This window comes from Triplophysa dalaica, chromosome 22 (assembly GCF_015846415.1).
Source record: "Triplophysa dalaica isolate WHDGS20190420 chromosome 22, ASM1584641v1, whole genome shotgun sequence".
Classification (NCBI taxonomy): domain Eukaryota; kingdom Metazoa; phylum Chordata; class Actinopteri; order Cypriniformes; family Nemacheilidae; genus Triplophysa; species Triplophysa dalaica.
Window position 1 is genome coordinate 15,047,132 of NC_079563.1, and position 17,194 is coordinate 15,064,325.

General features: G+C 38.5%; 1 protein-coding gene across 1 annotated transcript; it reads right to left on the minus strand.

Moving 5' to 3' along the window:
- Positions 1-3,350: 3,350 nt before the first annotated feature.
- Positions 3,351-15,946, minus strand: ripk4 (receptor-interacting serine-threonine kinase 4). The gene is made up of 8 exons (XM_056737131.1): positions 15,626-15,946; positions 11,245-11,536; positions 9,918-10,066; positions 9,753-9,802; positions 8,141-8,299; positions 7,717-7,829; positions 6,634-6,880; positions 3,351-6,439 (listed from the first exon to the last, which is right to left on the minus strand). Exons 1-8 carry the CDS (start codon positions 15,805-15,807, stop codon positions 5,169-5,171), a joined length of 2,463 nt encoding a protein of 820 aa, XP_056593109.1. The 5' UTR covers positions 15,808-15,946; the 3' UTR covers positions 3,351-5,168.
- Between the last annotated feature and the right edge of the window lie 1,248 nt (positions 15,947-17,194).

The following is a 17,194-nucleotide window of genomic DNA, read 5'->3' on the forward strand; positions in this document are numbered from 1 at the left end:
GAAAAATCTAAACAACTTTGCTATTTGTTATATTAATAAAACCTGTTAAGTCTCTGAAATATGTTTCACATAATGACGTACCTTAACAAGGCAAACTAAAAAATGATATTATAATCTGTCTGAACGTATGTCTGATGGCATACGTTTGTTACTAGTTTGTCGTGCGTCAGTGCAGAGAGGACACGCTAGTCATTAAAGAGCCTACACTAACAGTAGAGGAGGGGTGAGGGTAATTTTACACTCGTGAACCATTACTTTTACAAGGGGAGTTTTGAACATTTGGCATCTGCTTTGTATTTTTGATGATGTTTAAACCGGATGAGGATTATTAAATATTTTAATTATCGACCGATTAAAAAAAGTGAATAACTTGCACTCCTAATTTAAAACACAGACGAAACATACACACCGACAATTAACTAAACCGTGTCATAAATTAATCTGAGAAAGTTTTAGCATGGGTATGCCACTGCATAATTATTCATGTGCTGGCCCACATTTCCCCAATGCATTAAAAATATACAAACGTAGGCCTACCCAAACAAGTGCCGCATCTTTAGTTTCCTTTTATTTCTTATTTACATTAAGTTACCAGTTTGCGGGACATTATATCTCATTGATATTTTGCCCAAGTGGGGAATCCCATAATGGAATTTCTCTCTACGTCACGAGACAGCAAACCAAATCAACTCAGTTGCTTTCGCTTCTCCGTTCCTCTATCCACTACATCATCAGTTTCCATTATCATTCTGCCTATAGGCTGTAAGGTTAATACTTACCATTATAATGACACTATAAGCCATTCACGTGTCTTTAGACGCCTTATTAACACAGCTATTCTCTCTTCATTTCTCTCTCTATTTTACATTGACATGAAAAGAAATGGCTTGCTTTCATCTTGTACCAGTTTGCTTGATGGCACAAAAAGGCCCCTCATTTGGCACTCACTGTCTCTGTTATCCTCCCCAGACAGTATGTCTCAGGGTATTCATGCCAAAATCCCCTCTCGTATTCACATTATCTGTCCATGTGCATAACTGTCTTTGATGGAGTCATTCTGGCAAATAATCTCAGAATAATGCCGTTATTAGGCTGCATTTAGAGGAAAGGACCACTGTGTCGTGAGCAGTATTACAGATGGTTTTGTAAAAACTCTAACCTCGACAAATCTCCAACTTCTTTCCATTGATAAGAACATGTCAATGGATAGGAAGTAAACATGAAGCCAACATGCAAAGCTAGGCAACCATAGCGAGACTTCATGCAATGATAAATAGGTTTTGGGCGCCAACCCCTGGTCGTATTAGATATTGCAGATATGTACGCTCACGCAATCACGTTCACCAGTTGATGTATCGAAATATTATAATGCTTACATGCGTCATGTACTACTATACACATAAATAGAAATAAACATTCACTTTCAACTGCTTTTTAGCACGATAAGATCACAGAACGTGCATTCAAGTGCCGTCCTCGTGCTTACCCGGCCAATGTATGTTTAACAGAGGCCCAGGAACCCTAGACATCTACTCAACTCAACTTTATTTATATAGCGATTTTACAATTTTCGTTGTTACAAAGCAGCTTCTCTCTCTTTAATTTGCAATAAGTTATTGTAAATGTGACCTGCCCAAAGTCTATAAACTGTAGTTATAAGGGCCATTTCACAAGTGCATTATGCAATCATTTTTATGGTTTATTGAACAGGCAAGAAAAATATAAAAAATGAATCTTGCTATTAAAGATCTATAAATGTTTTTTGAAAATCATAATTATGTTTAAAAGTGATTTAAAATCGAGTCTTTTAAAATGGGTGAAGAACATTTTCTTTAGTTCTTGCAATTTTATCCGAGCAGTTTGTCCTTTCATTACTACTCATTAATTAATTACTTGTACGTTTACAAACTATATATAGCAGTGTAGGGCTGTTTCAGTAAACTGCAAAAAGAAAGTAAAAATTGAATGATGAAATAGTTTTTAAAAATGTTACTTGATGCATATCACTTACAGATAAAACAATGTCCTATTTATTCACATACTAGCCTAAAATCAAAGTAATCAATCAATATGAAAGAAAAAATACTGAGCTGAAACAGTAATATCTTGTGATACAGATTTCTTCATTCCCTTTGGGTAAGTGTATGCCAAATGCACAATTGCAATTTTAAAATGTTGCTGCTTATGTTCAACCATAAGATTCTATTTTAAAACACATTAATGGCAGACTAAAGTAAAAGAAAAGACATTTACAAAGTTAAATAATGACTCAACAACACTGCCCTGACTTTTCCACAAGGTGGGGCATTGGGAGTTTGAGACCATCTGAGACCATTGGGCTGACTCATGTGTGTATTCAGATAGAAAGAATGTAATTCAAGTCAGATCTTGTACATTTCTAATAACAAGTTGTCCTTAGGGAAACACCTGCAGGTTCGAGGCTTGACAATGATTACTCACCCTGACATCACCCATTTGAGCCTGTTTTAAGTTTTTAACTGGAATTGAGCTTCATCCATTCTGACGTACATTTGTTTAGCAGTCTTTACATCTTACATCTGTTTAATATGTATGTAATATATATACATACAGACACTTAGAAAACTAAAGTTGTGCAATACACCTAAATCTAGTATTTTATGCATTAAACCATAGTATTCAGGCACCTTTTAATAAACCAGGGAACAGATCATAAACTAGGCCATAAAATGGTCAGACTCCATTGCAATAAATGAGAACTACCGTGAGGCCATGGACAGTAGCAGCCGATATAGAGGAACCAAATCAGCATTCAGCTCTTTCCTGTTTGTTGAGATAGTCAATGAGTAACTTTCCATGAGATGAACAGGGGACAACCTTATGTGTAAGCGAACGTGTGTTACACTTGGCAGACACCTACTCATATCAGTAAATTCATCCAGTCCCTGCAAACACCCGGTCTCCTGTCTGCCGAGCGACGTTCGTGCGTGTTGCTGTGTGCACATGCATGTTCCAGCCTGTATAAAACACCATCGCCAACCTGTGAAACAAGCCCTACCAGTTTTGAAGAAAAAATGGAAGGCGCCGTATCTTGGCTGTACGTCCTGTTAATGTGGCATTGTGTACCACACACTTATTAACAGTAAGGCATTGTTTAAAGTTTGTTGTTTTTCCTGTTATGGATGCTGTCTGGCTTCCACATGATGAACCAAGAACAAGCCGGTCCATTCGGATAGATGGACATATTTGGTATGGAGTCATTTTCACTTTACACGTGGATTGGCCAAATATTTGTCATTACACAGTACTACACAGTACATTAAACACGACTGCCACAGGGTTCAAGGTCAAAAAACATACAAGACAACAAATACTTTAAATACACGTGATGCACTTTAATTTTCCATCAAATATAAAAGTGTGCAAATATAAAAGTGTGCAAACACTATTTGATAAATGACAACATATTTTCTGTGTACAAAAGCAGAACAAGGCAGCTTTATCAGAGGTGGAGCAGGAGGTGTTGGCAATACTTTGCTACGGCAGATTAAGTTTATACAGACGCATACGCAGTTGCAGAACTACAAAACAAACACACATAAAAAAGCCATTCACCCCTCAAAGTTCAACAGCGCTCTCTGCAAACAGAGAATTTCAAGACATGGCAATTAACAGGCTGTTTGTTCCAGACAAAGTGAAGAGTAATGACAGCTACGCTCCCCGTGGCACAATAAAGGCTCGGCACAGTGGATTCGTACAGTGATGAAAAGATAAAGTGGTCTTAGGAATGAGCCAATGGCCCGAACATGAGGGTACATGGGATACGATCCTCCCCTCATAATGTCTACCCACACCTGCGATCCTCCTGAGGGCATGTTCCCATGGTACGAGCCAAATAGCTTTAAAAACGCTCACCTCTAGAACTATTGACTTAACCATTTAAAGAATATAATTGACCTCACAGTGTTTCTGATTTACTTTAACATATTGCAGAGATTTAAGCTGCTGTGTAATAAACATGGTATAAGTTGCATATTTTGACTTATAAGAGGGTGAGCATTTTTTTACATTCCTGACTCTAGAATAAAAATAATTCAATAAAACTGTTTGATTTATAGTTTTAAAACATTTGGATTGAAGAGACTTTGCATATTTGAGTCCTTTTTATGCATTTTGATTTATAAGTAAGGTCAGTGATTTACATTACTTTGGAGACTTTCTTGTTTTGTGCAAAAACTTGAACTATTAAAAAGTAAGGTATGAAAGTATCATTTATGCTGTACTAGACAGAAATAAAATGAAAAACTAAATCACATAACTTACAGGTATTGAAGTAATTGTTCACCCAAGAAGAAAACTTCTGTCATCGTTTACTCAAACCCTTGTCATTTCAAACCTGTATGACTTTCTTCCGCAGAACACAAGAGGAGATATTTTAAAGTAAGTTGGTAACTGAACACTGATTCACTTCTATTGTATGAACACAAAATCAATGCTATTGAATGGGTGCCAGTTAACAACATTCTTCAAAAATGAAATATAATTTTTTTTGTGTTCTGCTGAGAAAAGAAAGTCAGACAGAAAAGTATGACATAATTTTCATTTTTGGGTTAACTGTCACTTTAATGTATAAATAAAAAACAGCTTTTCTAAAAACCAATGAGGAACCCATGGCAAAATAACCTAAAAAGTTAGTCTACAAATGACTGAAAAGCTCCTAAGCTTATTCTGTTTTGGGACATTTTTGTGTATAAAGGGGGTGGAGAAGGTTTTCCTTGAGGCTACATTAATCATCAATATACTCTGGTGACAGGTTGAAGAATGAAATTGTCAAATCGGAGGTGTGTAACAAAAACAGGAACGGATAAACAATGCCGTGAAAACAACAGGGAGTGGACTCAGTACAAGGAAGCATGGAAAGAAAATCCAGGCACGATCTACATGACTAATATATACAAAAATGCATTCCAATCGCAAGCTAACTATTAAGACGGAAAGCCAACAAGCACTACTGGAAAAATACAGAAAAATCTTCCACAACCATATAATTACAATATGTACAGTCAATCCCAATGGATAAGAAGAAGCCCACTTTTCCAGCATTTATCTGTCCAAAGTAGGAAAAAGTGTCAACGAGCACATAGAGAGATTCCTGAAAAGTCCGAGGCCACAGGCCCCAAAAGGGACCCTCAACAAGTGGCTGTTTCACAAAGCGAGTCTACAGGGATTTGTGGGGCATCATTGCGTTTGGTGCTGGTGAGTTTCAAAATCACCACTTTCCTGGGGGTGAGAGGAACCGGACTTTCCGGCTCAGATTCCGACGTGTACTCTATCGTGCGCTCTGGGGCAGGTTGAGGAGAGAGCGGAGCAGTGTTGGCACCGCTTTCGAGCAGGACGCAAATGATGTCTTTGTGTCTGCCGCTTACAGCGAGGTGAAGTGGCGTGAACCCGTTTTCATCCTGAGCGTTGGTGACTTCAGGGCAACTCTGCAAAAGCTCTTTGAGCACTTCAGAGTGGCCAGTCTCGGCAGCCAGGTGACACGGCGTGCGAAGAGCGTGGTTCCGACTCTGAGGGTCGGCGCCCTCCGCCAGCAGCATTTTGGTAGTGGGCAAGTGGCCGTTTTGGGCAGCCAGATGCAAGGCGGTGCAACCGGTTGCAGTTTGACTTTGAATGTTGGCGCCGTGTTTGACAAGCAACCTCGAAGTGCTGGTGTGGCCAGTTTCTGCCGCTATGTGAAGCGGACCGTGGAGGCCGTCGGATGTCAGGTGCACATTAGCCCCGAGCTCCACCAGGATCCGCGCCACCCGATATTGGCCCCTCTGCGACGCCAGATGGAGCGGCGTGCGTCCGTCTGACGTTTGCCCGTTAATGTCAGCACCCGCCTGCTTCACCAGGAGCTTCACGATTCCCAGGTGCCCTTTCCATGCAGCCAGATGCAGCGCCGTCCAATCATCTTTACCATTCACGTGGACGTCCGCTCCACGACTTAGCAAAACCCGTACCACGTTTTCCTGTCCGTGGTGGCAGGCAATGTGCGTCGGCGTGCGACCCTGAGCGTCCACTTCGTTAATGGAGGCAGAACGGTCTAACAGTAAACGGGTCAGGGCTTCGTCTCCATTTTGGGCTGCGAAATGCAGAGGGGTGTACTGGTCCTCGTCCTTGGCGTTGACGTTGGTGGTTTTGCGGCTCAGGAGAATCTCGGCCACTGCTTTCATTCGTTTTTCGGCGGCCAGGTGGAGGGGCGTTGCTCCGTTAACATTAGGCAAATTCGGATTGCAGTTGCTAAGCAACAGAAATTTAACAGCCTCCTCGTTGGCCAGCACCACGGCAAAGTGAAGCAGATTGCAGGAACCTTCCAAGAGCAAGTCGACATCCTGGGGCTGGAGGATCTTCATGAGCTTGGCGATATCCTCGGTGCGAATAGCTTCACAGAGTTTCTTCTTCTGTATCTCACTAGAGTCTTAAATACCAGAGAAACACAAAGAACAATTAGATAAGCATGAAATATTGAGAAATACACAGTTCCTCGAGAACTACCTGTAACTCATCCAACAGGTTTCTGCTTAACAAGATTTTTTAGGGGTATTGCTAAAATAATCTTTAAAACAATTTATGTTGCACTTTAGCATGATGGTACCTTAACTGTTCTCTTACCATTTTTCTCAACATTTTCCTTCTCAAAGGACAAAGTGATGGAGCCCTGAGACGAGAAAGCCGAGTCCACAGAGGAGATGCCTGACAGTCTTTTGCTAGTATTGTCATTGCTCTCCAGGGATTCCTCTTTGATGTTGCTTAAACTGCGAGAGAAGCCTGAATCGATTTGGCTTAGCAGTTGAGAGAGGCTGCAATCTTTCTCAGGTAACATGGCTGACTTTGGCCTCACTGGCTTTTGGTTGTTGGTCTACATTTGAAGAAAAATGAATTCTTGTTAGAATAATTGAAATGGTAGTAGCTACTTAAGCATGAGGTCTTTATGTTTGAAATCCATCTGAAATATAAACGATTAAAGGTCCGGTGTTTGAAATTTAGCGGCATCTAGTGGTGATGTTGCGAATTGCAACCAACGGCTCACTCCACCCCTCCCTTTCGAAGCACTACGGTGGCTGACATAGAACTAAAAAGTCTTCAGAGGGGGGAATAGGGCATTTAGGAGATAAGGAATTTACGAAACAAGCTCTGTAGAGCAGTTTGTCCATTTAGGGCTAATGAGACAACATGACGAATTCATTTTAAGGGGACCCGCAGTGTATGTAGACAGAAATAGCTCATTCTAAGGCAATAAAAACACAACGGTTCATTATACAAGGTCTTTATACACCTCTGAAGACATATTTATGTATATTATAGTGCACTTCTGTAAATAGATCCTCCCACAAAATAACACACTGGACCTTTAAATCACTTACTGTGTTTCAATAAATAAAGATCTATGTATTCTTCCTAACATAATCTCTTTCACAAGTTTACACAGAAAAAGACAAAAGGCCTCCAGTTAAACCATGCAGCTCGATGACATTCTTTAAGACTTGTGAAGTACTGTCATCTCATGGAACATTTGTGCTACGCATTTTGACGTCAGCAAACAAATGCCCAAACTAACTTACAGAGGCCATCTGTGTGACTATGTTTAGTAACAGGAAACGTTCCTTTACACCCAAAAGATTTATCGTAACCTATTATGGAATGAAGGGCGTGAGAATGAGAATTTGAAGATTTGTAATCATGATATGATGTTACCTGTTCACTGGAGGCAGGGGCATGGCAGGGGGAACAATCTGCTTCTGAAGAAACCGAAGCCCTCCGCTCCTCATGGGGTTTAGTGCACAACTCCTCCGCCTCTGACGTGATCTCTGAAGAATATAATGTTATGTTGGTTACTCATTTATAGGTTGTTGATGTCATGGATATGCAAATTAGCAATATCCCTTTTGAAAAACACTTCCTTAAATTGCAGCATAAGCATATTCATTTATCAAACGTACAAAGTTCAAATGGTGTTGCATAAAAGCTATATCATTGAATTATGTCAAATAAGATTTTTTTAACCCAGCTGTCTCGCACATTTTGTTGAGGTGGCAAGTCATTGCTGATTCATGTGCGTCGGCAGCTTGTGTTTATTAGCCGTCTGATGTCTGATCACATTACTGTAAATGACGCTCACCTTGAAAACTGGGTCTGGCCTCTGGAGATTGTGCCCAGCACTTCTGCATAAGGGACAAGAACCCGGAGCAGGCCTGGGGGCGACTGCGGGGGATAATCCCAAGATCTGGACGAGCCCCTTTCACAACCTTCACCATTATGTGCAGGATGTTGTTCTCCCCTGTGAACAGATATTATGTATTTATTATGATTGTAGGTGTAAGAGGTTTTTGCTTAAATATTTGCAATTGCTAAGGTTGAATTTCATAAGAGTATATAAAAAAAATACTACTATAATACAGTGCAGTAATGTCCTAACATGATTTTCCAGACAAACTAAGCACCTATTAAAGGGAGTTAATGATTTTCTGCAATTACCATAACTACAAATATATATATGTGTATTTAAGTATATATTATATTTTTCATTAGCAAAATTAAGGTGGTGTTAATGTCCATTTTTCCCCAATTAGCTTTGCATATTTATATATTTAATGCAGTAAATTTGGGACAAATTGACATGAAAACTGCAAAAACGCTTTAATTTTGGTTATGTTTTTATTTAATATTTGAAAATGACCCATGCATGTTCATTATCTTCTTTATCTGAATGATATTGCTTCCAGTACACAGGAAAAATATTATCAACATGTCTTTTTGTTTTTCAGACCATTTTATGACACTTAATCAAAAAGCAAACAGAGGCAGCTAGTTTAATATATTTTAAACATTAATATAACTATACATTTTATTTATTTATTCATATGTTCATGCCGAGGGACGCGTTTAATAAAAAAACGTGATTAATAAAAAAATGATGTATTATCTGTAATATAAAAATATATAGTTTATTATGTATTTGTTTTCATTAGAAACATATTTTTTTATCGTTTGATGTCAATTTGTCCCCAAATTAAAACCTTAATTTTGCTAATAAAAAATATAATTTAATTTAATTTCTAATGAATTTCTGTTCATTTGAAAATGACCTGTGCATGTTCTTTATCAGCTTTGTGGAACTAACCCAATAACCGTCAAGAGGGAAATTAAGTATATTACTTCCAGCACACCGGAAAAAAATTATCAACATGTCTTTTTGTTTCCTAGACCATTTAATAACACTTAATCAAAAAGCAAACATAAGCGACTAGTTCAATATCCTGTTATTTTACGCTGCATTGTAATAGAAGACATTGATTTTTGCATTTCTGGTTCTGGAAGGATTGCCTGGCAGCCGATTAACTCTATTCGCTGGTGCCAAGAACAACAGTCCTCACCCTCGTGACAAGAAACCTGTTTTTAACCTCACACTGAGTTCTTATAACTGCTGGTTACTAAAACAATCCACATTTCTTTCTGCCCTTACTGATTTTCCTGGAAATCACTAGTAGATAAACACACCAGGTAAACACATCTACCAGAAACGCCCATAGACACGCCTCCATTGAGTGCCAGGCAGGTAACTTAAGACCGTAATTTACTTAATGACGGAGATATTTTGAAACCCAATGCCAAAAATCAATGCTTTCAAGATCTGAGTGATCCTAAATATAGATGCTGCACTAACATTATATATTCAACATTCCCAATATTTCTCATCTTAAACTTTAAGTTAGGTTGTTTGTCTGTCTTACCTTGATATGGCTTCTTTTGTGTGAGAATCCCCCAGATAACAATTGAAAAGCTAAAGAACAATAAATATGTATTAGAACATGCTGATTTACAACATGAAGAACCATTTACACAAAGTGTGGACCGAACAATTAAAGCACATAATTCTCATCCAAGAAATGACTGACCTGTACACATCATGTTTAATGTCAGATATTCGATCTTTTTCAATGATTCTCTCTGGAGGGAGATAAGCAATAGTGCCACAGAAACCATCGCGGCTCATATCATCGTTCCTGGAAAAGCCGTTCCACCTAGCCAGGCCAAAGTCAGAGATCTAAAACAGAAGGATAAAAAAAGAATAATAAGTTATTTAAGTTTTATCCTTTTAATATCAGTGTTATTAATTGGTTTAGTATGTTTAGGGTGTTACTCAGTTTAAGTGAGGGGATTTTTCTAGGAGGGCACGGTAAAGGCGGCCATGCCCTACAGGTTCCCTATTAGGTAGGGAAGCCCTGATGTTTCTGTAAATGCCTGCACGCATGTGTGGGTAGGAGTGTGCCAGCCCTTCATTAACACTGCCTAGCATTAGCCTGTTCAGACTCGCCCGGGATGCGTGTTTACATCCAGCCCTTTCAATCCAACACGGCGATTCCCACCCATCCCTCTTGACACCTGCTTACTCATCCATGGCTAGGCTGGATATAAAATGGGATAATGCATGGGAAAGCTTTTCCACCCTCGGGGAATATTCTGGAAAAGTATGCGGGGGACAGTGAAAAGAAAATAGTAGTAGGTGCACAAATAATCTGACATGGCTCGAGTTGAAGCTGTTGTTCGGCTGTCAACGTTAGATTAGGGTAAAATTCATCACCTCGACAGGGTGTTTTGACAAACGTTAAACATAATGGGGATTTCAGATCAGAAAGCGACTGTTTATCTTTTCAGTCTTGGCTCAAGCTCTTTGTTACACAACTATTTTTTATGAACACCCTTATGAATATGTTGTTCCTGAAGAGCAACTGGTTAAGCAATGCAGCACCCAGAGATCACCAAAAATAAAATTCTTTAAGCGTTTCCTCTACTTCGTGTCATTTCGAACCTGTATGACCGTCTACATTTTGCAGAACACAAAAGAAGATATTTTGAAGAATGTGGGTAGCCGAACAACATTGGAATTTATTGACTTCCCTGGTATGGACACATTTCGGTTTTGAATGACATACTGGTGAATAAATAACGACACCATTTTTTTTTTGATTGATTTGAATAAAAGCACCTGCCAAATGTATACATTTAAATATATTTTGAACAACTAAATCCTATTCAATCCCTATTTAAATGCCAGGCACCCAAATCTCTAAATAACATACATTGCATTATTATTGCAGTCAGAAGTTGATGATTCACTTCCACCATCTGAACCTGAATACAATGAATCAGCTGTGATCTATTCTTTGCGATGAGCAGAGAGGTCGTAACCTCTTCCGCAAGTAATGGCTGGTTCTGCCTCACCTTGACATGGTAATGTGCGTCCAGCAGGATGTTGGCAGGTTTCAGGTCGAGATGAAGGAGCGGTGGGTTCATGCAATGCAGAAAGTTCATCCCCACCGCCGTCTCGTGGATGATGCGGAATCGCAGTTCCCAGGGCAGTGGTTCAGAGGCCAGCAGGGTTTCGAGGGAGCCTGTCTCCATGTACTCCATCACCAGTCCCTGCGGGTCGCTGCAGATGCCGTACACGGGGAGTATGTAGCGGAACTTAGCCGCCTCCATCTTCTTTGCCTCCCCTAACAGTTCAGCACGTTCCCTAAATGGGCGAAGCATGAGTTAAACAAAGTCAATTATATTTATGTACATAATGGCTTTTTATTGGAGGACATCTTGTGTTTGGCTATACTTGTGAGGGTCACATTTTTTTAAATTTGAACAGATTATGAAAATATGTTAATGTCAACACACCTTAATAATTAAAAAGATAACAAGGAAATGAAATTTTTAGACACAAAAAGAGTAATGAACCATTAGGACCTACGCAGATCAACATTATTGCTTGGAAGACTGTTATGTAAAAGAACACAGGTAAATGTTTTTTACCTGTGGGCAAAATGTCCTCTTTGAAATTAAAGCCGGTGCATCTGAAGCATTTAAAATACCTTCCTAATTCATAAATAGGTTTACGCTTTACCACAAGTGAACGATTATGTTTATCTGATGTAATCTTTTTAATGACACGTCAGTCTTCTTGAATGATTGACACAGGGCTGCATGAACAGGTGCCTTGTTCTCTATGTTCTTACACAACTCATTTATTACTAATAAGTCAGACATGCAGGCCGCATTTTTAACCTGGAGTACTAAAAGATATCTCAAAAATACATTGTGTTAAAGTAAGAAAACAAAAAGGGACAGTTCAAGGGACAATTCAACCAAAAATGTCTAGTTCCCACCCTGTGCGACTTTATTTTGTCTCTCGGACACAAAGGAGGATATTTAGAAAAAAATGTTTTGAATAATAGCTGTTCTATTTTATACATTTTAAGTGGATGGGTACAATAGACAGTTGTAGTCATCATTAACTATCATATGAAAAACAGCTTTAATGTTCTGGTAAAACAATCCTTTTTGTTTTTAGCTGATGAAATGAAGTCATATAGGTTGACTGAAAACGATGACAAAATCTTCTGCTGTAGTAACCACCTGTCCAACCAACTTGCGATATCACAGAAATTCAGAATGTTCCTTTATTGATGTATTAGATGAATGAGGTTTTGACATAGTAATTAAACATTACAACTGTTCAACCGCAAATTAATAAGTTACATTATTGAGCTTAAACATTTGTATATATAATATGAAAACACAAACTAATTTTTATATAAAATTATTTGTAGGATTATGAGAATATCTTCATCATTTAAATTCTTAAATATATTTAAATTCTGTCATCATTTAATGACTCTTGCCTTTTCCAACCTGTTTGACTTTCTTTCTTTTTCTTTTAAAGATTGTTGTTTACCTGGCACCCATTCACTTGCATTGGTTTTGTGTCCAGCCGTGGTTCGGTTACCAACATTCTATAAATTAGCTTCTTTGGTGTTTTGCAGAAGAAAGGAAGTCATACAGGTTTGAAATGACATGAGGGTGAATAATTGACAACATATTTTTTGGGGGATGAACTATTACTTTAGGTGAACTAGTACTTCAAACTAGTACTTTAACGTTAAAGTAACATATTTTAATATAAGTAACATATTTCTCAACTACTTTTACTCAATACGTGTAAAAAATGCATATCGCTGCTGTCGTTCTAAAACCTCATATTTCCATATTTTTTGCCATAAATCATTATTTTTAGTCACCCATTGTTTGTCACTGGGTTTTGCCAATATCTAACCACTAAAAGAATTAAAAAGTGATTGTCAACGCAGTATTTAATCATTTCATGAATTTCAACATCCAATGTTAGAGAAGGACAGTGACAATATTCTTTAAATAAGGATTTAAATTAAACATGACATCATAAGTGTTGATGTTTTCTATTTAATCCCCATGCCAGTCCTTTGTTTAAAACCAGCTTTAAAAGGCTCAGAAAGAAAACACCCAAAACAAAACACTTCATAAAGTCTATTAGCAAATAATGGAGCAATTTCCACAGGGATTGGCGAATGGAAGATGAGCGGAGGAAAATGAACAGGGAGTGCAGAGGTGAACACTAATGTTCTCCTACCCTTACCCTGTTCTGCCACCCTTCTGAGCTAAACAAAAGCTCTTCTTTCTTAAAAAAAACCTGATCCAGCTTGACCGGTTCGGCAACTCTACAAAAGCAGAGGCCTGATAAAGCACAAGACAAAGCATGCTTTTAAACTTCTCTCCTGTTTAGATGGGGGAGGCCAATTAGAATTCTTGTACCCTGCAGATCACAGGTGCTGATAACCCGTGTTACGGTTCATGTGCAGCAGCAATTCTACATGACCCTCCTTTCTTTTTTAATGACGTGACATTTATACACAAGATTCAAGACCTTGAGGACGTGCACGATTGCTACAGTATGTCATGCCTGATAACATCTCAACCTGCTTGCATGTTCAAGTGTCAAAATATTTCCTATTACGTTTAATCATACCATCTTCTCTTCAAAAAAATGTAACAGTGTTAAAAGACAAAACAATGCTTCGGCTGACCAGAGAAGATTGAATTAGACTGAACCCTGGGTGACATAATACATTTTACCATGTATTCATGCACAGGTCTATGAGAAATAACGAAAAGGAAGTATGTTTGATTAAGTGTGCAAAGCATGACATGCCTTGTAAGACAATCTTTGCTCTCTTAAAGTGCCAGTTCACCCATGAATGAAAATTCTGTCATTGTTTACTCACCCTCATGTGATTTGAAACGTGTATGACTTTCTTTCTTTTGCAGAACACAAAACGATATTTTGAAGAATGTTGGTAACCAAACAACAGCGGTATGCGTTCACTTCTATTGTATGGACACAAAACCAATGCAAGTCAATGGGTCCCATCGTTGTTCAGTTACTAACATTCCTCAAAATATATTCTTTTGTGTTCTGCAGAAGAAAGACAGTCATACAGGATTAAAATGACAAGAGTGTGAGGAAAGATGACAGAATTTTCTTTTTTGGGTGAACTATCGCTTTAAATTTGAGTACAATCAACAGGACTTTACAAGTCATTCCAACTTACTATTCTACAAGTTTTGGCCAGTGGTGAGTTAATTTAACTTAATACTAATAATAATAACGAATAAGCTTAAGTAAAAAAAAGCTTAACATGAAGTAATGTAAGCTGAAATGCATGTAAAGCCAAAGTTATTATACCTTAAACTTTTAGGGCAGCAAAGATTCAAATAGAATATTATTTCTCTGCCTCAGTATCAAACATTCATTTCAATTTCACACACACAGAACGGTCTAAAACATGAACCATAATATGCATACATCAGGGCATTTATAAATGTATTTATTCCCCGAAAAAAGACATAATTGAAATATCTTGCTGTCTTGCTAAAGTGCTATTCACTCGCAAGAGACTAAAGCAGTTTTACCTCCAAACCAAAAGACCTTCATCAACGTTCAGTTAAATTTGGCCATTTTTCAATCTCAATAGTGTTACCAAATGAACCTATAGCTTTCCTGTAGCTCAGTGGTAAGAGCATTTGCGTTAACAACGCAAGGTTGTGGGTTCGATCCCAGGGGATTGCAAATACCTATGTAAAATGTATAGGATAAAGCAATGTAAGTCGCTTTGGACAAAAGCGTCTGTCAAATGCCTAAATGTAAATGTATATAATATAAACGGAAATAGAAAGTTAAGTATGTGAATGCAATACTTGTATGAATTCCAAAGCAAGAACTACGTATAGTAGGTTACCTGGAAACAAAGCACCTATATATAGCCACTCCTCATCACAATGAAACATGAAAGTTTTAATGTGTGTGTGTGCGTTTGAGAACTGTGTGTGTGCGTGTGTGTGTGCGTGTGTGCGTGTGTGTGTTGGTGGTGGTGGGGGTATTAATCATAGCCCGAAGCAGTACATTGCAAGCAGCTTCTTGACAACACACGGAGGGCCGAGGCTTTGTAAAAGCAATCTTAACAAATAATAACATGAACAGAATGTATAGTTTATAGTAAACATACGCAACGTCCTAAGTCAGAGAGTGAAAAAACAACTTTCAGATTGTGTATGACACTTGTGACCTCAAGTAAATAATATCCACATAACACTAGATATGGAGTTACAGGGTTCTTTTCACACAAACGTTTCCTTCAGATGACAGTGCCAATGAAACGCACACAAACACGCACCCACACACTTCACATATTCTTCTTAAAAGCCACAGCGAGCTGTGATCAAAACTAAATAAAATACTCACTTCTCATCGGAGTGAAGACTAGGAGGGCACTTGATAGCCAGCCATGTTTTCCACTGCATGTGTCGCACTTTGTACACCTGTCCGAAGCCGCCGGAGCCAATCTTTTCCCAACTCCCAAACTCTGAAGCGTCGAAAGTTTTCAGCAGCCCCATAATCCCTGGGGAGTTCTCTGGGACATCCATTTTAAAGCTGGTTAAAGAAATCCTGTCCGATTCGAATCCTCTTCTAAACCTGACTTTTGCATATAAAAAAAAAGGTTGCCTGTCAAAGACCGGAGGCTTGTGAACTGTTCCTTGTTTTTTTCCTGTCTGTACAGGCTGAGTCTGTCTGGCCCTACCCTCTGTTCAGGTGAAGCGAGGGAGGAGCCTAATGACATCATTTCCTGAGCCATGAGCACAGTTGCTCAATCTAGTTTTATGACACACACGCATCCTTAAGGCCAGTGTTGACACCCTTGATGGCACAATGTGCATATTGAGGCATCATTTCAGAGCCACTTTTTTTTTACTTTCGCATATTGTGAATCCTACACTACTCATTTTAAAGCGCCATGAGTTATAAACATCTCAGCTTTCTGCTCAGAAAGGATGAGGATAGTGTTCTACACTGTCATCCAAGCTCGAGGAATGCTAGTCATCACCCATCACCTTTATAACCCAAGATGACAAGAATGTAAAGAGTGTCTTTAAACCCCTGGAGAAACATACAAGAATGTCCTCCAGGGTGACCAACAATGCCCTGGTAATAAGATCCAGCTAAAATGAGTCTTGTGTGGAATGTCAGATATGATCTGAAACATAGTAACCTATTCATGAATGAGTTTACATTAGCCAGCACTTAAGGCGACCATTCAAGTTATGATCATTTAGATATAGCCACGGCTTCAGGGCAACATCTCATCTTACAACTTATTTTACATTGACCTAATTGAGTTTACATTCGACCAAATTGAACCCTACGTTCCATCCACAGACCCAGAGGATGTGCCCAAGAAGTAATGAAAAATAACAATGACTCACTTTGCTTACTTAGCAGTCATGAGTGACTTCATTTATTTTGATAAAGAATAACTGCTTAGAGATATCTAAAACAAACACATGAGCTTTCTTACGAATAAATCTGTCTTTCCTGCTTATATAAGGCAGAGTAAGCACTTTGTTTGGTCACCCTGTGGCAAAGTTTGCTTAAATCACTAAATAAATTAAATATATCAAACTGAAACTAGAATTGCATGACTGTATTGTCTTTTAAATGCACCACAATACATTAAAAGACAAATTCACACGTGCGAAACGGTTCAGAGGATTCAATGGGTTTCACTTGAGCTCTTTGAACATTTCTGTAGGTGCCAGTTTAGTCATTTGCAATTCAGATTCAGGGGTGGATACTTTCGATCCACAACAGTTTCTTTAATATCTTATTCGGGGTATGTATATGCTATTAGCAACATAAACATTTTATATAATCTCTACCTCTTTCTGCACATTTCTCGGAGACCTTTCTACTCTCTAAACTGGCGATTACTCTATCTTTAGGTCCCCCTAGTGGCCATTCGTCAGTATAATGGCT

Excerpts from the sequence above, each read along its gene's own strand:
- ripk4 (XM_056737131.1), bottom strand. The coding sequence starts at position 15,807 with ATGGATGTCCCAGAGAACTCCCCAGGGATTATGGGGCTGCTGAAAACT. Across the intron at positions 11,537-15,625 it reads AGTCTTCACTCCGATGAGAA|GGAACGTGCTGAACTGTTAG; the intron begins GTGAGTATTTTA and ends TCGCCCATTTAG. Across the intron at positions 6,881-7,716 it reads CCCCTGCCTCCAGTGAACAG|ACCAACAACCAAAAGCCAGT; the intron begins GTAACATCATAT and ends CTTCAAATGTAG.